The sequence below is a fragment of the Battus philenor genome, unplaced genomic scaffold (genome assembly GCF_028537555.1).
Source record: "Battus philenor isolate CCGP_79_NKW_IND1 unplaced genomic scaffold, ilBatPhil1.0.hap1 SCAF_2, whole genome shotgun sequence".
Taxonomy (NCBI): Eukaryota; Metazoa; Arthropoda; class Insecta; order Lepidoptera; family Papilionidae; genus Battus; species Battus philenor.
In genome coordinates this window covers 14,116,346-14,130,435 of record NW_027181682.1, presented here as the reverse complement: position 1 = coordinate 14,130,435, position 14,090 = coordinate 14,116,346, and the positions used below count along the sequence as shown (strand labels likewise).

General features: G+C 37.4%; 1 protein-coding gene across 1 annotated transcript; it reads right to left on the bottom strand.

The window, feature by feature from the left end:
- Positions 1-9,649: 9,649 nt before the first annotated feature.
- LOC137921967 (uncharacterized) lies at positions 9,650-10,474 on the bottom strand. The gene has a single exon (XM_068764774.1). It carries the CDS (start codon positions 10,472-10,474, stop codon positions 9,650-9,652), a length of 825 nt encoding a protein of 274 aa, XP_068620875.1.
- Between the last annotated feature and the right edge of the window lie 3,616 nt (positions 10,475-14,090).

Here is a 14,090-nt window from a genome sequence, read left to right as displayed (position 1 = left end):
ACATCTGGACGGTTATTCTTATGTAAATATACGATTTAACATATTATAAAATTATGATTTGATTTATTGTTTATTTTACTTGTTATAATCCACTTATGATCATTAACAGTAATCACGTACTACCCACGAGACAATAATCCAATAAGCTTATTTATTAGAAACTAGAATGTGATTGAACCACCTTACAATGGCATCGTTCAATTCTAAGATGGTTTGTATAGAGCCCACAACAATTTCAGATGGGTATTTTAAATACTTTCGCAATATCTTTAATACCAGAGCAAATAACTTCCATGCTTTATTATCACTAAAAGATATCGAAAAATTCTAAACCAGTTTTTTTACATATATTTGTCACATTATTGTATGATAATTTAGAAACACGCGGGTTTATTGTAATACCATGCACAGTCGCCCACAAAAAAATACAAATTTTGAGGTTATAATATAACTAGCTATATAAATATATAGCAAAATCAATGTTTGGTAAATAACATCGAAATTTTTATTTTATTTAATAATGTTCCTTTGTACTAAGATCTGAACATTGTATTTGTACATATATCGCATAAACGCATGAAAGTGCATACGCTAGACTTCTGATTAGTTCCGTGAACCCTAGACTACATGGCGGTTTTTTCACCTAAAACCTTGAGAAACTAAGCGAGGTATTAAAACCATCGAAGTTCGGAATTATATATTATCGTGAACAGAAGAATCTGTTATTATTAGTATATACGATAATTAATTGTCTTATACGCGTATGACTATTTATGTTTATGTACATATGTTTGTATATATCTACATACACTTCTACCTTTTCCATGTTATGGTTGTCTGTAAAAGATTGATTGATTAAACCGCCCATTTTACTATTTTGTTTATTATTTTGAAACTATTTAAATGTATAATAAAAAATATTAAATAATTAGAATTAAAAAAAAATAAGTAACGGATTTGAATTCCGATTAGCGCAGGTTTTATGTGAATTATATGATATTGATACTGCTTATAAACGAAGAGAAAAGTCACTGTCAGAAGGTATACCTTCGAACTAAAAATCTGAAAGCTAAGTGACATTCACCATTACGCACTGAACCCGCCAGATCAATAAACACTCCCATCTTCTTTTTTAAGAAGCAATTTCTGAGAAGAATTTTTCGTTTTAACTGTGGAACCTTCATAAGACTAAAATAACTAGAGACAAAAACGAATTAGTGAAAGTTGTTGGGATTCTGTGAACTGTGTTTTTTATTTTCATAATAATCAATAAATTCATTTCCTTGTAGTAAATAAATATGTTAAAAAAACAACTTAATTTTAAATAAGGAATGTGATTTGTGTTGCCATAATTAAGTAAGCCAATTTCTTTGATTTTTATATATGTAATCTATTACCAAATTAGCCATTATATTTTAATAATTTAATCGAAAAATTAAGTTAGTTTAGTTACTTTTTAAATATTATGTCCAGATATATGTTTTATAGCAAACTATTTTATTTGCGAGCGGACCAATGAAATTTAACAGACAGTTTTGTTGGTCGAAATATGAATTTCGTTGTGTAGATTTTAATAAAATCAGTTATTTTCATTTTAAGAGCTACAAAAATATTCTTTATTTGAACAAAAACGATTACTCGAGCGAAGTTCTCAAATCGCTTTTCAAATCGAAAGCAAACACGTCAATCGGAGTGTTTGGTGTTCCGTGTGTTTATATTTATAGAGTATGCAACGTTTATTTTCTTTTCAATATTTTGTTTTATTAATATTTAAAAAATCTTCCTATTTGCAACTTAAATCAAATACTTTATCTTTGCGAGTTACTTATACAACAAAAATTTAGTTACGATAATATACATGTGTGGTCGTTTTAGCCTAAAGACGACCACTGCAAGGTCTCCCTCAAAGATATCTATAGAGGGATATCCATAATCGCTATGATGTGCAGGCGGGTTGGCAATCGCAGTGTGGTGTTATGGTATGCGAAGGACGCCGCTGCCCATCCTCTTAAAACTTGTTTTGTAATTAATATACAAAATATGAACTACTTAAGATTATATCACGGGAACCGAACCTGCGAACTTCAATCTCAAGTTTAAGTCCTCTACTGCTGGGATACCACTGCTCACGAAAATATACGACCTGACTGTTATCATGTGGTACATTTGTTTTTTTTTTTAATAACTAATCAAATATAGTTTCGCAACAGATTTCTCTACTTTGACAATAAAGAATTCTGCTTTTATTCGATTCGCATGCTCTTGGAAAATAATATCCGTACGTTTACATCGCGGCTGTTGTCACGTAGCTTTTTAAAGTAAATAATATAACCTTTCATGACAGTTCATATCAAAGAATATATTACTTAATTATATTGCGCTCTCTATTAATATACATTTAAAAATTTCCGTAAATAGGAACAAGAATTTGGTATAATACTGTATGCTAAATTAATAATACAATTACTGCCTATAAGTTTTTAAGCCTTTTTGCTTCAAGAAAATAACTGTTTGTGATTCTTCGTTATTACTCAGCTTTTATATTCGTTAATTAGAGACACGTGTCCGTACCTTCTGAAGGTGGAAGGTCAACTGGTCAATGTAAACACGGTTTTGTAATTTAATAGGTCAAAGGACATTGATAAAATGATGAGCAACAAAACAACAAGGAAAAATAGGTCATTGTATCGATCTAAGTTACGGTTTTCTCTTCCAACACTTGTGAGTAGTTAAATGGACTAATTAAATAAATGTAGAAAAGAGGGAGGGGGCGTAGTTGAAGAGAGATAAAGAGAGAATGTGCGAAGTCGAAAAACTTTTTATGTGCCTTTTATGTATATATAAATCTAAAGTATTAACATCAAACAAAAACATTGCCTAATGAAATTACGATCGCGCCTGATCCGGGACTCCGACGCCGCAAGCTTTCCGTTTTACGGAACTCAGTTCTTAATTTGATATCAAGGTGTGATAACTTTTAACTTAATATTTTCCTTTACGTCAATGTAAATACGGACAAGTAATGCAAATAAAAGTATTTTCGCCCTTTGTTGTTAGATTAAACTCCGGATACCGACGTAACTCAAAAAAAATTTCGTGTGAAGTGACTGTAGGCAGGGTACACTCATTGCAAGCGATGCCATTGGGTCGTAATGTTCTCGAGCCGCTAGACGCGGTGTTGATACACCCCTACTAGGTGGATCAACGACTTAACCGCGTCGTGGCTGTCATATGCTTACTAGTAATTTTACCCAAGACCAACGATTATACGATTCTTTTGTTATAGACCGCTCTGTAACTACACTTTCAGATTTTATCTATAAAGCGATTGGATAAAGGTAAAAGATTTAAAAGCTTTAAAAATGTATGTAAGCCTAGTTTATTACCTGTCAATAAATGTTTACGAAATTCGGATTAATTCGTATCAAAATAAATTATTGTTTACCAGGCATTAACCCTTTCAGACTTTGTATAGTCAAAAGTAATCAGCCTGACGGATTTAATATAAAAAAAATTACTGTAACATATTCCAGAGTGATGATTTTATATAAATTAATAGAAAATAGGTTTTAAATTTTCTAAGCTTTTTGCTGACTAATGATATATTATTTTTAAGGTTTTACAGAATGTGACACTGCTACAGATAATTAATTTCTTTGTCATTATTCGCCGGTGGTATCATCAGATATTATGTTGCACTTAATATATATGATCTAGTAAACTTTGTTAATGGAATCGTACGAATTAGTTGCGTAGACCCTTTTGTACGACGGGAAGTTGAGATCCGCGGCTTCCATCCCTTTATTGTGGACATTCCTTGCAAGCAAACATTACGTCTTGTTCTGTTGTTATTTATACTTACAGAAATTTAATATAACAGTTTTGTTCGCCGCACTGTTTACTTCCAAATGTGATGGGAGTATCTCCAAAAGAGTTGCGAGTTGAAGTGTTTTTAATTAATGACTATATCGTTACTAGATATTAAATATAGCGCTGGTCAACAATAATTCATATACACATTTACGTTCATAATGACATAATTTAAGAACCAATCTGGGCGAATTCATTTTTTTAATTAAATCCCTAAATCTTGAAAAATGTTAATAAAAATTATGACCATTTCGTCGTATTTTCAGAACGTAGACGCCCACAGCGAGGTATATGCCTCGTTTAAAAATATCTATGGAGGATATTTCATAATCGTCACGCTTAGAAGACAGGCTTGCGATCGTAGTATAGTATTATGATACGCAGAGGACGCTACTACTCATCTTCTGGAAACTTGTTTGTGAGCAGTGGCAATCATACATAATTAACTCACAAAGTGCAAGTTATATAAGATTGTTTCTTAGGAACCGAACCCGTTACCTACGGTCGGAAGCCTCAGTCGTCTACCGTTGTTCATTGTTCATGATTATTTAAACTGCACATAACAGTTTGCAATAAACTTCATTGGTTTAGCTGTTTGCTTTGAGGTCGAATTGATTATTTATATCTAAGGCTAGATTTCCCTGTGCACTGTGCCTAAAATCATACTCACCTGCATTGAGTAGTATAAAAAATAGTCAAAGACTTATAAAAGGGAAAGAGTCTCTGCCCTACGTTTTCCTTGATATGTACCTAATAATCAATAATAGTTTTTTTAGGTTATATCAATTATACAGTTGTGCTGATAAAGCAATAAAAAACCACCGCCATACGACGCCGCAAAGATTTTCCTAAAAAACAATACACAAAATTTTTTTTTATTTATTTTAGGTTATAACTGTTATAAATTTAAACAAAAATATATTGCACTCCACTATACATATAGATATACTAGGAGACGTATATATGGATATTCGTTTATTTCCCAACGAGGCAAGAATTGGAAAAAATCATCATCTAAAAAAATATCAGAAAAGTTTCAAAATTTGGACAAAAAATTTGTTACCTAACATCTGTTACCTACCTATTCCTAAAACAAAACCATCTTAATTTAATTGTTTCCTTCCAGTTCCTAATTAAATTCTGTTCGTGTAATTTTCTAACTTAATTACTACTTAAGTTGACTTAATATTTTCCTTTGAAACTTTTTATGTTTTCCCTCTTTATATATTTCTTTACGATCGTATATATTACAGGAATATGATATATATATTTTTTTAATTTGGATACACTGTTTTTACATGGGGATTACTCTATTGATTGAATTAAGTAATTAAACTAAGTTGTCTTGATGTAACTTTAAACTAAATTTTTACCAATATCCGGGCAAAATCAATCAAAAAAGTGATAGAACGCCATTTACAAATTGTTGTAGTAACACTAGAATTGTTAGGCATAACAATATGTAGAAGTAGTGGTCGTGAACCCAATACCAGTGTAACTTTGTGCATTTTCGTGGTACATGTTTTTAATGAAACTATTTACTACAAGAATCCGTGAATACATAAATTATATCAAGTCAGCAAGTTATGACATAACGATAAGCAAAAGTTATTCATATCATTCAAATTCCAAATTTAAATTTAAAATATTGTTATAAATATTCAAGTAGGTATTTACATGCCCTTTTGAATCGTTGATTATTTTAACGATATAAGCAGCAAGCTGCCAATTCGGGACGACGAAGAGCCGGCCCGGAATCCAAAAGTTACACTTTCAGATTAAAAATAACAATTTTTTGTATAAATTATAGATCAGAGTCAACTAACCAAGTTTCTCAATCTACTGAAAAATATGTAATATAAATGATCTATATAAAATTACACTTTTAACTTTTAATTTTAGATTTAAAACTAAGAAAAGGAAGTCTAAGGTAGCTTGTGGAACTTTATTAATAATGCGTAGACTCGGACTTAAGAAGTATTTGTTAAATTGTTGAAGAATATATTTAGGCGCCACTAGCTTATTTCTTTTGTTTATTACGTGTCACAATTTTTAATGTAATGTTTTAAATTACGGCCCATAAATATTATTTTATTAAAAATGTATGTACTAAGTACTGTCCACTTTTAAACAACTTTCGTACGTCTTAAATGCCGGAAGAATCTTATTTTATAGAAACAGATTTAATTCGCCCATAACAGTATCCTTAAATCAGAGTAACCAGCGTTTCATACGCTGCCGTATCTGAGCTCACAACCCACACAAACCAACAAACACGTTATTGAATTGTAGGAGTGGTCGTGGTACGGTAGCTTCTTGTTCTTCGGTAGCTTCTTGTGCTTCGGTAGTTCGTCGGTTGTATCTTGTTCGTCGATTGCTTCTTGTTCGTCGGTCGCTTCTTGATCTTCAGTTGTTTCTTCCTGCGTTGACCGTACCTCCGCTAGCCCTTATAATGAGCGCGGAGACTCTCAACAGCGCGATGCAGATTTTCGTTGCGTCTACTGTGGCGCCATCTGTCATGTATCTGTTTCACTGCCGCCGCCGCCATGCGATTGACGGTCACGTGGGTAAGAGCTTGGTGTTTGAGTGGCGCGCGATATACACGCCACATCACTCCCCCGCCCAGACCGTAACTATGGTCGATAACAATTTGGTAACCTTACTCTTCTGCCGCTCCGGGTCCTCTTGTCTCCGTCTGAGGTAGTAGCAGTTGAAGTGGTTGAAGTGGCTGTAGCGGTTGAAGTATTGGTAGTGGTTAAATTAGTCGACTTGGGGATTAGAGGGATGACCTGATTAGGGACTTGAACTTCCCTAGCCAGATAGGCAGGTTTCAGTCTGTCGACTGAGACAGTAGAGGGCTTGCCCCGTAATTCTATTGTGAAGAATTTTGGGTGTCTTTCTAAGACCTTGAAAGGACCGGCATATGGGGGTTCGAGAGCACCACGTACATGATCTTGACGGAGAAAGACGTGAGAAGTTGTATTAAGATCACGCGGTATGTAAAATGGCACTTTGGTATGCCAAGACGAGGGTTTCGGGGACAAGTTCGCCATGTGTGCTCGAAGTCTTGTTGCGTACTGGGTAACGTCAGCTGTAGTGTAGTCGTCCACCGGAGCGAGGAACTGGCCAGGCAGTTGAAGTGGTTCGCCGTAGACGAGCTCTGCTGGGCTGGCTTGCAGATCTTCTTTCCAGGAACTCCGGATCCCCATGAGTACGAGTGGAAGTGATTCAGTCCAACTCGATGTGTCGTGGCACATTATGGCTGCCTTCAGCTGGCGGTGCAGGCGCTCCACCATGCCGTTAGCAGCTGGGTGATAAGCAGTGGTGTGAAGATGTCGGGCGCCAATCATGGTAGTAAGAGCCTTGAAGAGGTGGCCCTCAAATTGGCGACCACGGTCGGTAGTCACTCGCGCGGGACACCCAAATCGGGCTATCCATCCGGACACGAGTGCAGCTGCGCAGGTTTCTGCAGTGATGTCTTGTAGTGGAATTGCCTCAGGCCATCTTGTAAATCTGTCAATGACAGTGAGGCAATATCTGTAAGATGAAGATAGCGGTAAGGGTCCTACGAGGTCGATGTGGATGTGGGAGAACCTCGCAGATGGGGTAAGGAAGGAGGAGAGCGGAGCACGGGTGTGACGGGTAACTTTACTTGTTTGGCATTTCATGCATTGCCGAGACCACTCTCTACAGTCTTTGCGTATCCCTGGCCACACAAATTTTTGTGCGACCAGCCGTGCTGTAGCTGAAATTCCCGGATGATTCCAGTTGTGGACTATGTCGAAGGCTTGGCGTCTGAAGTTTGGCGTGATGTATGGTCGCGGTGGATGGACGGAAGTATCGCAGAAGATAGGTAAGCTGCTGTGTACTGTAGACCTTTTTTCGAGTTGCAAGGCCGAGCCACGCAGAAGCAGATTTTGCAGTTCTGGATCATCGTCCTGAGATATTGCAAGTTTGTCGTAGTCAAGTGCAACCGCGAGTTCCTCCACACGTGAAAGAGCGTCCGCTACTACGTTGTCTGGTCCGGGTATGTACTTAATGTCTGTCGTGAATTGGGATATAAAATCTAAGTATCGAAACTGTCTTGGCGAACAATGCTGTTTGCTGGTAGTAAAGGCAAAAGTTAGCGGTTTATGATCCGTATAGATGGTGAATGACGCGGTTTCCACCATGTGTCTAAAGTATTTTATGGCCTCGTAGACCGCTAGAAGTTCTCTGTCGTAAGGGCTGTACTTTTTCTGCGTAGGCGATAGTTTACGGGAGAAGAACGCTAGAGGCTGCCAGATGCTGTTCTTTCGCTGTTGTAACACTGCTCCAATAGCCGTGTCTGAAGCGTCAGTGACTATTGCTAACTCTGCTAAGTAATCTGGGTGAGCAAGAAGTGCAGCGTTAGAAAGCGAAGTTTTGCAGTCTTCAAAAGCTTTTAGAAGTTCCGGTGTCATGTCTACTGGATGAGAGCCTTTAATTTTAGGTCCCTGTAGTACCGAATTGAGAGGCGCTTGGTGTTGGGCAGCCTTAGGGATAAATCTGCGGTAGAAATTTAGCATCCCTAGAAAACGACGCAGCTCTTTTACAGTTTGGGGAACGGGGAACTCTCTTATGGCTTGTATCTTCTCATCCAAAGGTTTACTTCCAGCACCAGATACCTCATAACCCAAAAATTTGACGACCTCCTGTCCAAATACGCATTTTGACGTGTTGATGAGTACGCCATATTGCTTAAGTCGCTCGAAGAGCTGGCGTAGGTGCCGTTTGTGTGTTTCTCTGTCAGGAGAGAACAGGATAATGTCATCAACATATCCGTAGCAGAAATCCAGGCCTGATAGTACTTCGTCGATGAAGCGTTGGAATGTTTGAGCCGCGTTTCGAAGTCCGAAAGTCATGAACGGGAACTCAAACATTCCGAATGGCGTCGTGATCGCCGTTTTTGGAATATCCTCGGGATTTACAGCGATCTGATTGTACGCTTTCACAAGATCAACCGTAGAGAAGATGGAGCATCCTGACAGCTGGTGGGCAAAATCTTGAATATGTCGGATAGGGTATCGATCAGGTATAGTCCTGGCGTTAAGTGCTCTGTAGTCACCGCAAGGTCTCCAGCTGTCATCTTTCTTTTTCACCAGGTGAAGAGCAGAAGACCATGGACTCTCTGAGCGTCGAGCTGTACCGGCTGCCAACATTTCCTCGAACTCCTTCTTGGCTGCCTGAGAACGAGCTGGATCTAGACGTCGTGGCTTACAAGAAACCGGCTGACCTGGAGTGGTTCTAATGTAGTGCATCGTGGAATGTTTCGAGGCACCACGCATGCCTGCAGGCCTCGTAATTTCGGGGAACTCGCGTAGAATCTCGTGGAACTCTGTATCTCCGCTAAAGGCTTTGACGGAAGAGATGTCGTCGATAGTTTCTGCGTTTTCTGAAATTGCGGCTACATGTAGAGTAGTGATACCATCAACCAGACGCTGGTTTCTGCAGTCGACTAGCAAGTTGTAGTAGCTAAGGAGATCTACGCCAATGATGGGCTTAGACACATCAGCTACCGTAAAACTCCATGAAAAATCGCGACGAAGACCGAGGTTGAGATGCAGGTGAATAGGGCCGTAAGTGTGAATAATACTGCCGTTGGCTGCGATGAGATCGTACTTGGATTGAGTGCAGGGCGTCTTGACGGCTGAACGTGGAAAAACGCACAAGTCTGAGCCAGTGTCTACCAGGAACTGCATTTTTGACACACGATCGGTAATGAAAAGGCGGCCTGCGGATGGCGGGCAGTCGTTGGCCGCTACTTCCGACTGCCCTGTTCGTTTCCCGCCTGGAATGTGCAGGGTTGTCTGCATTTAATCGCTTTGGAGCCATAAGTGTAGTGGTAAAAACAGTATGGGTGGTCTGGCGGTGGTTGTCGTGGCGTCGAACGACTTCGGAAGCGGTTCCTTTCGTATTTAGATTCTGAGCGAGCACCATTTCTGCCGTTTCGGGATGTAAGGGCGGCTACTTGTCTAGTTAGCTCACTGACTTGTCTGGTAAGCTCCTCCAGCGTTGAAGACGAAGCGCTGCCAGAAGAAGTAGTCGCCATGGAGATCTGCGGTGTGGTAGGGGCGATTTCGTACACTTTGTCCGCCAGCTCCCCCAGCTTTTCTAAAGAAATGTCTCTCTGTGAAGCAATCACTGTTTGTATGTTTTGAGGTAGACCGTTAGACCATATTGATTTTACTATATGCGAAGGTACTGATGGGCCTGCTAAATCCTCCAAGTAGCGTAGGAATCGTGAGGGTTTCCTATCTCCGAGCTCTTCGAACATTAGTAATTGCTTCACGCGTTTCTCTTGTGAAGCTGACAGGCGTCGTATAAGTTCCGTTTTTAGTTTTTCATATTTTTCTCTTTCTGGAGGACGAATAATTACGTCTTTCACTTCGACGGCGACTTGGTGGTCCAGTTGTGCTACCAAATAATTAAATTTGGTTTCGTCGGCACTGATGCCAGACAGGCTGAATTGGCACTCCAGCTGTGAAAACCATAGAGCCGGCTCTTCAGGCCAAAATGGGGGCACTCTTACGCCAACGCGTAACACTTCGGCGATTTTGCGGTCGTCGTTACTAGGCTGACTCATATTGTGGTTTATCTGCGCGTCTTCCGAGTGTGGTATCAGCTGGGTCCGGAAGGTGCTTCTCGTTGTCCTTACTCGGGGTCACCAGTGTAGGAGTGGTCGTGGTACGGTAGCTTCTTGTTCTTCGGTAGCTTCTTGTGCTTCGGTAGTTCGTCGGTTGTATCTTGTTCGTCGATTGCTTCTTGTTCGTCGGTCGCTTCTTGATCTTCAGTTGTTTCTTCCTGCGTTGACCGTACCTCCGCTAGCCCTTATAATGAGCGCGGAGACTCTCAACAGCGCGATGCAGATTTTCGTTGCGTCTACTGTGGCGCCATCTGTCATGTATCTGTTTCACTGCCGCCGCCGCCATGCGATTGACGGTCACGTGGGTAAGAGCTTGGTGTTTGAGTGGCGCGCGATATACACGCCACAGAATTAATCACATTCATCCGTCAGATCAATTTAGTACGTTTCCCTAATCCAATTTTATGCTCCAAGATATAATAAACTTATACTTTGATATTCCAAACGTTGTAACGTTTAAAATAAACGATGCATATATAGTATATGCTTGTCAGTCACAAAGAAAATTTTACTCTTAAAAAGAAATTTGCTTGGTTCATGCACATTATTTGTGAGCATGAAAATAAAATATGTACTTACAAAAGCATGAGAAAATTATGCCGTTAACTGTCATTTTAAAAGGAATATTAATTATAAAAAAACAGTAAAAATTAGAGCTATCGAAACGTGAATCATCTTCATTAGGTTGTAATAACACGACCAAAAATGTTATGCTTCGTAGAATAGTTTTACTTGACACAATTATTTCGTAGCGTTGTCGACAGTCAAAAATAATCATTTTTTTTGGCTTAATCAAGTTTCTTTATCATTAAAATAGGGTTGCACTATTACTGCGTAAAAAAAATTATAACAAAAATATACCAAATAACTTTGTAATTTTCTACATCAAATTAAACCATAATGAAGAAATAAACAAATTAATCTACCCAGGAATAAAAAAAAAGTATAAAATTTACACATATTCGCATCGTATAACGTTTTTTCTATCATATAGAATGTTTAATAATTATTTCTGCTGTCGTACGATTACTAATATATTCTATACAGATTTCTAACAAGATCGGTAGGAAGTAACCTGAATCCTACTTCTTCCGAACAATATGGATAGTCTGCATAGCGTCTTTGCCAGTTTTTAGTCTACACACTAGAACCTTAAGGCTCTAGCGGCGATCTTTCCTGCGCGCTGTTTTGCCTGCCCATAGTGAAAATCAATATCCGTTATATTACGTATTTATGTGACGTAATATATCGGTAGAAGCCTATTTTCATCGTATTTTTCGAAGATGCCCGTAAAGAGATAAGTGGCACCCCTGGGGCATATAAACACCTGATATACGTTGGTCGAGAAAGGAGTCGCACGTAAAACCTTCTTGCGTTTTAATATCCCCTTAGTAAAAGCCTTATCACCGACTTTACACCTACATAAATGTCTAGCAACTCCTTCAGGCGATCTTATTTAAATTTATAACTCGATAGGTTTAATTGGATCGAATTATGCCTTTAAATGTTAGGGTTGTCACTGCATTCATCATCAAATAAATAAAATATAATATACGAGTATAGAGTTTATTTACAGCATGTTTAAAATGAAACATATTCTGAAGTAGAGAATTAGAAATAGAAATACATTTGGGTAAATGAAATATTTATTTCTCTACACATTTATTGCACTTGTACCGACAGAGCATGAATTATGCAGCAGTTTTAGTTTCAAAGGTAAAAGAGAACAAGATTCCTTTTGATACGTCATTTTTTATTTTTCTTTATTTTTATAGACACATGCAGAAGTACGTTTTAAGAAGAAATAATAAAATGTTTTATTGATCGCAGAAGCGGGTGTATCAATCTTAAAGAATTTTGAGAAAACTGAAGCTTGTCTTGAGACTCGGGTCGTTAAAGACACTAAGACGTGATGTAAATAAATATAGTGGATATCATTTATAAGTGGTTCGCTAGTCTAGTGATCTATTTTAAGATATACCTCTTTTTTATTACCAAAACACCGCTATAAGTTGTAAGTTTCTTTGCAAAGTTCAGAAGTTAGTTCCAAGTTTAAACCTGTTTGCGGGATTTCCCCGTAACCGCAATGTTGAAATAAAGAAATAAAGGCGTTTAAGAAGTTTTAGTGTCTCAGTAAAGTTATTTGAACACAGTTCTAGTATTATCGAGAACGTTTTACAGCTGTATGTCATATATTTCTAAAATAAAAATACTAACAAATTATTACGTCGCATTTTCTAAATTATGAACTTGCTAGAAACGATGTGGTGCTGATTTTATACGAATAATACAAAAATAAAAAAATAAAGTTTTTATGTAGTGCAGGTTTTTCTATTAAAGCAAAAGCCTCAAATTAGCCCAAGATATCTTCTGGTTCACGTTTGGAATAAAACTCACGTATCTCAACAGAGATAAATGGTATCGCCTAATGAACGCGAGCTCAATACACACGAAACGGAATAATACACATAAAATGACGCTCGTTCATTCATCAAACGCATTAACGAATATTCATCAGACGAATTTATTAACGCAGTGAAATCATTAACAGCAACCGTGCTAATGAGAAGAAATTGTAATCCTTAATTTTCCTGTAATAGAATATAAACAGAATTAATTAAATAATTAATTTCACTTCTCCAAGGAGATAAATATTTTTGTTTATATAACATATCGTGTTGAATAAATATAGAGAGTTATAAAATCAGCAGACGGTTTATTTCAGAATAATGCTTAGCATGAAATCATATCTATTTCTTAGAATTCCCTTTGACCAATAAGCTATCTGCAAGAACTATGTAAACATCTGCTGTCCTTTCCAAGAAAAAAAATCTAAACAACGCAAGGGGAGTTCTGGGTTGATCTCCGGGGATATCTCTGCTCACTAAGCACAAGCTCTGACTCACAATCGATTCATAGATAACAATTAAATATTAAAAATATATGCTTGTATAATTTTATAAGAAATAAATCTCATATTAGTGAAACTTGACTAGAATATAAGCAAAATTTGTTAATCAAAATCGAAAATAAAGAAGAATATGTTACGAAATAAGAACCAATGTAATTGGGAATGTAGACGAGGAAAGAAAAGCGGCGTTTGAAAGAAGGTCAGAACGTGAAGTATGAAAGATGAGAGGAAAATAGCGAAAGAATTTAAGTGGAAAAAAAGAGAGAGAGAAATAAAAATAAAAACTAAAAAAATATACACCCGCATTGTAACATCCCTGCCCCAAACAAAGTACTGGATTAAAATAACACTTATGTATATGTTTGCAGACAAATCATTTACGGAGTTTAAGATTGATATTCAAGTGTCTCCTGCCAAATCTCTCTTACTTCAGGAGCGTCTTTTAAATCTTGTTTAGTTTTTAAGTTTTTGTATAGGATCATCTTCTCTTTGCATTATATGTACAAAGGCCTGACTTTGTGAATCATTACCAAGATGTTTTGCTTGATCATCAGCTCATTGATAATAGAGATTGACATCCAAGTATCCCGAGGTCAGTCAATCCAGTACAGCTGAACGTGAGGTTTTTTATTATTTAGAGTTGTC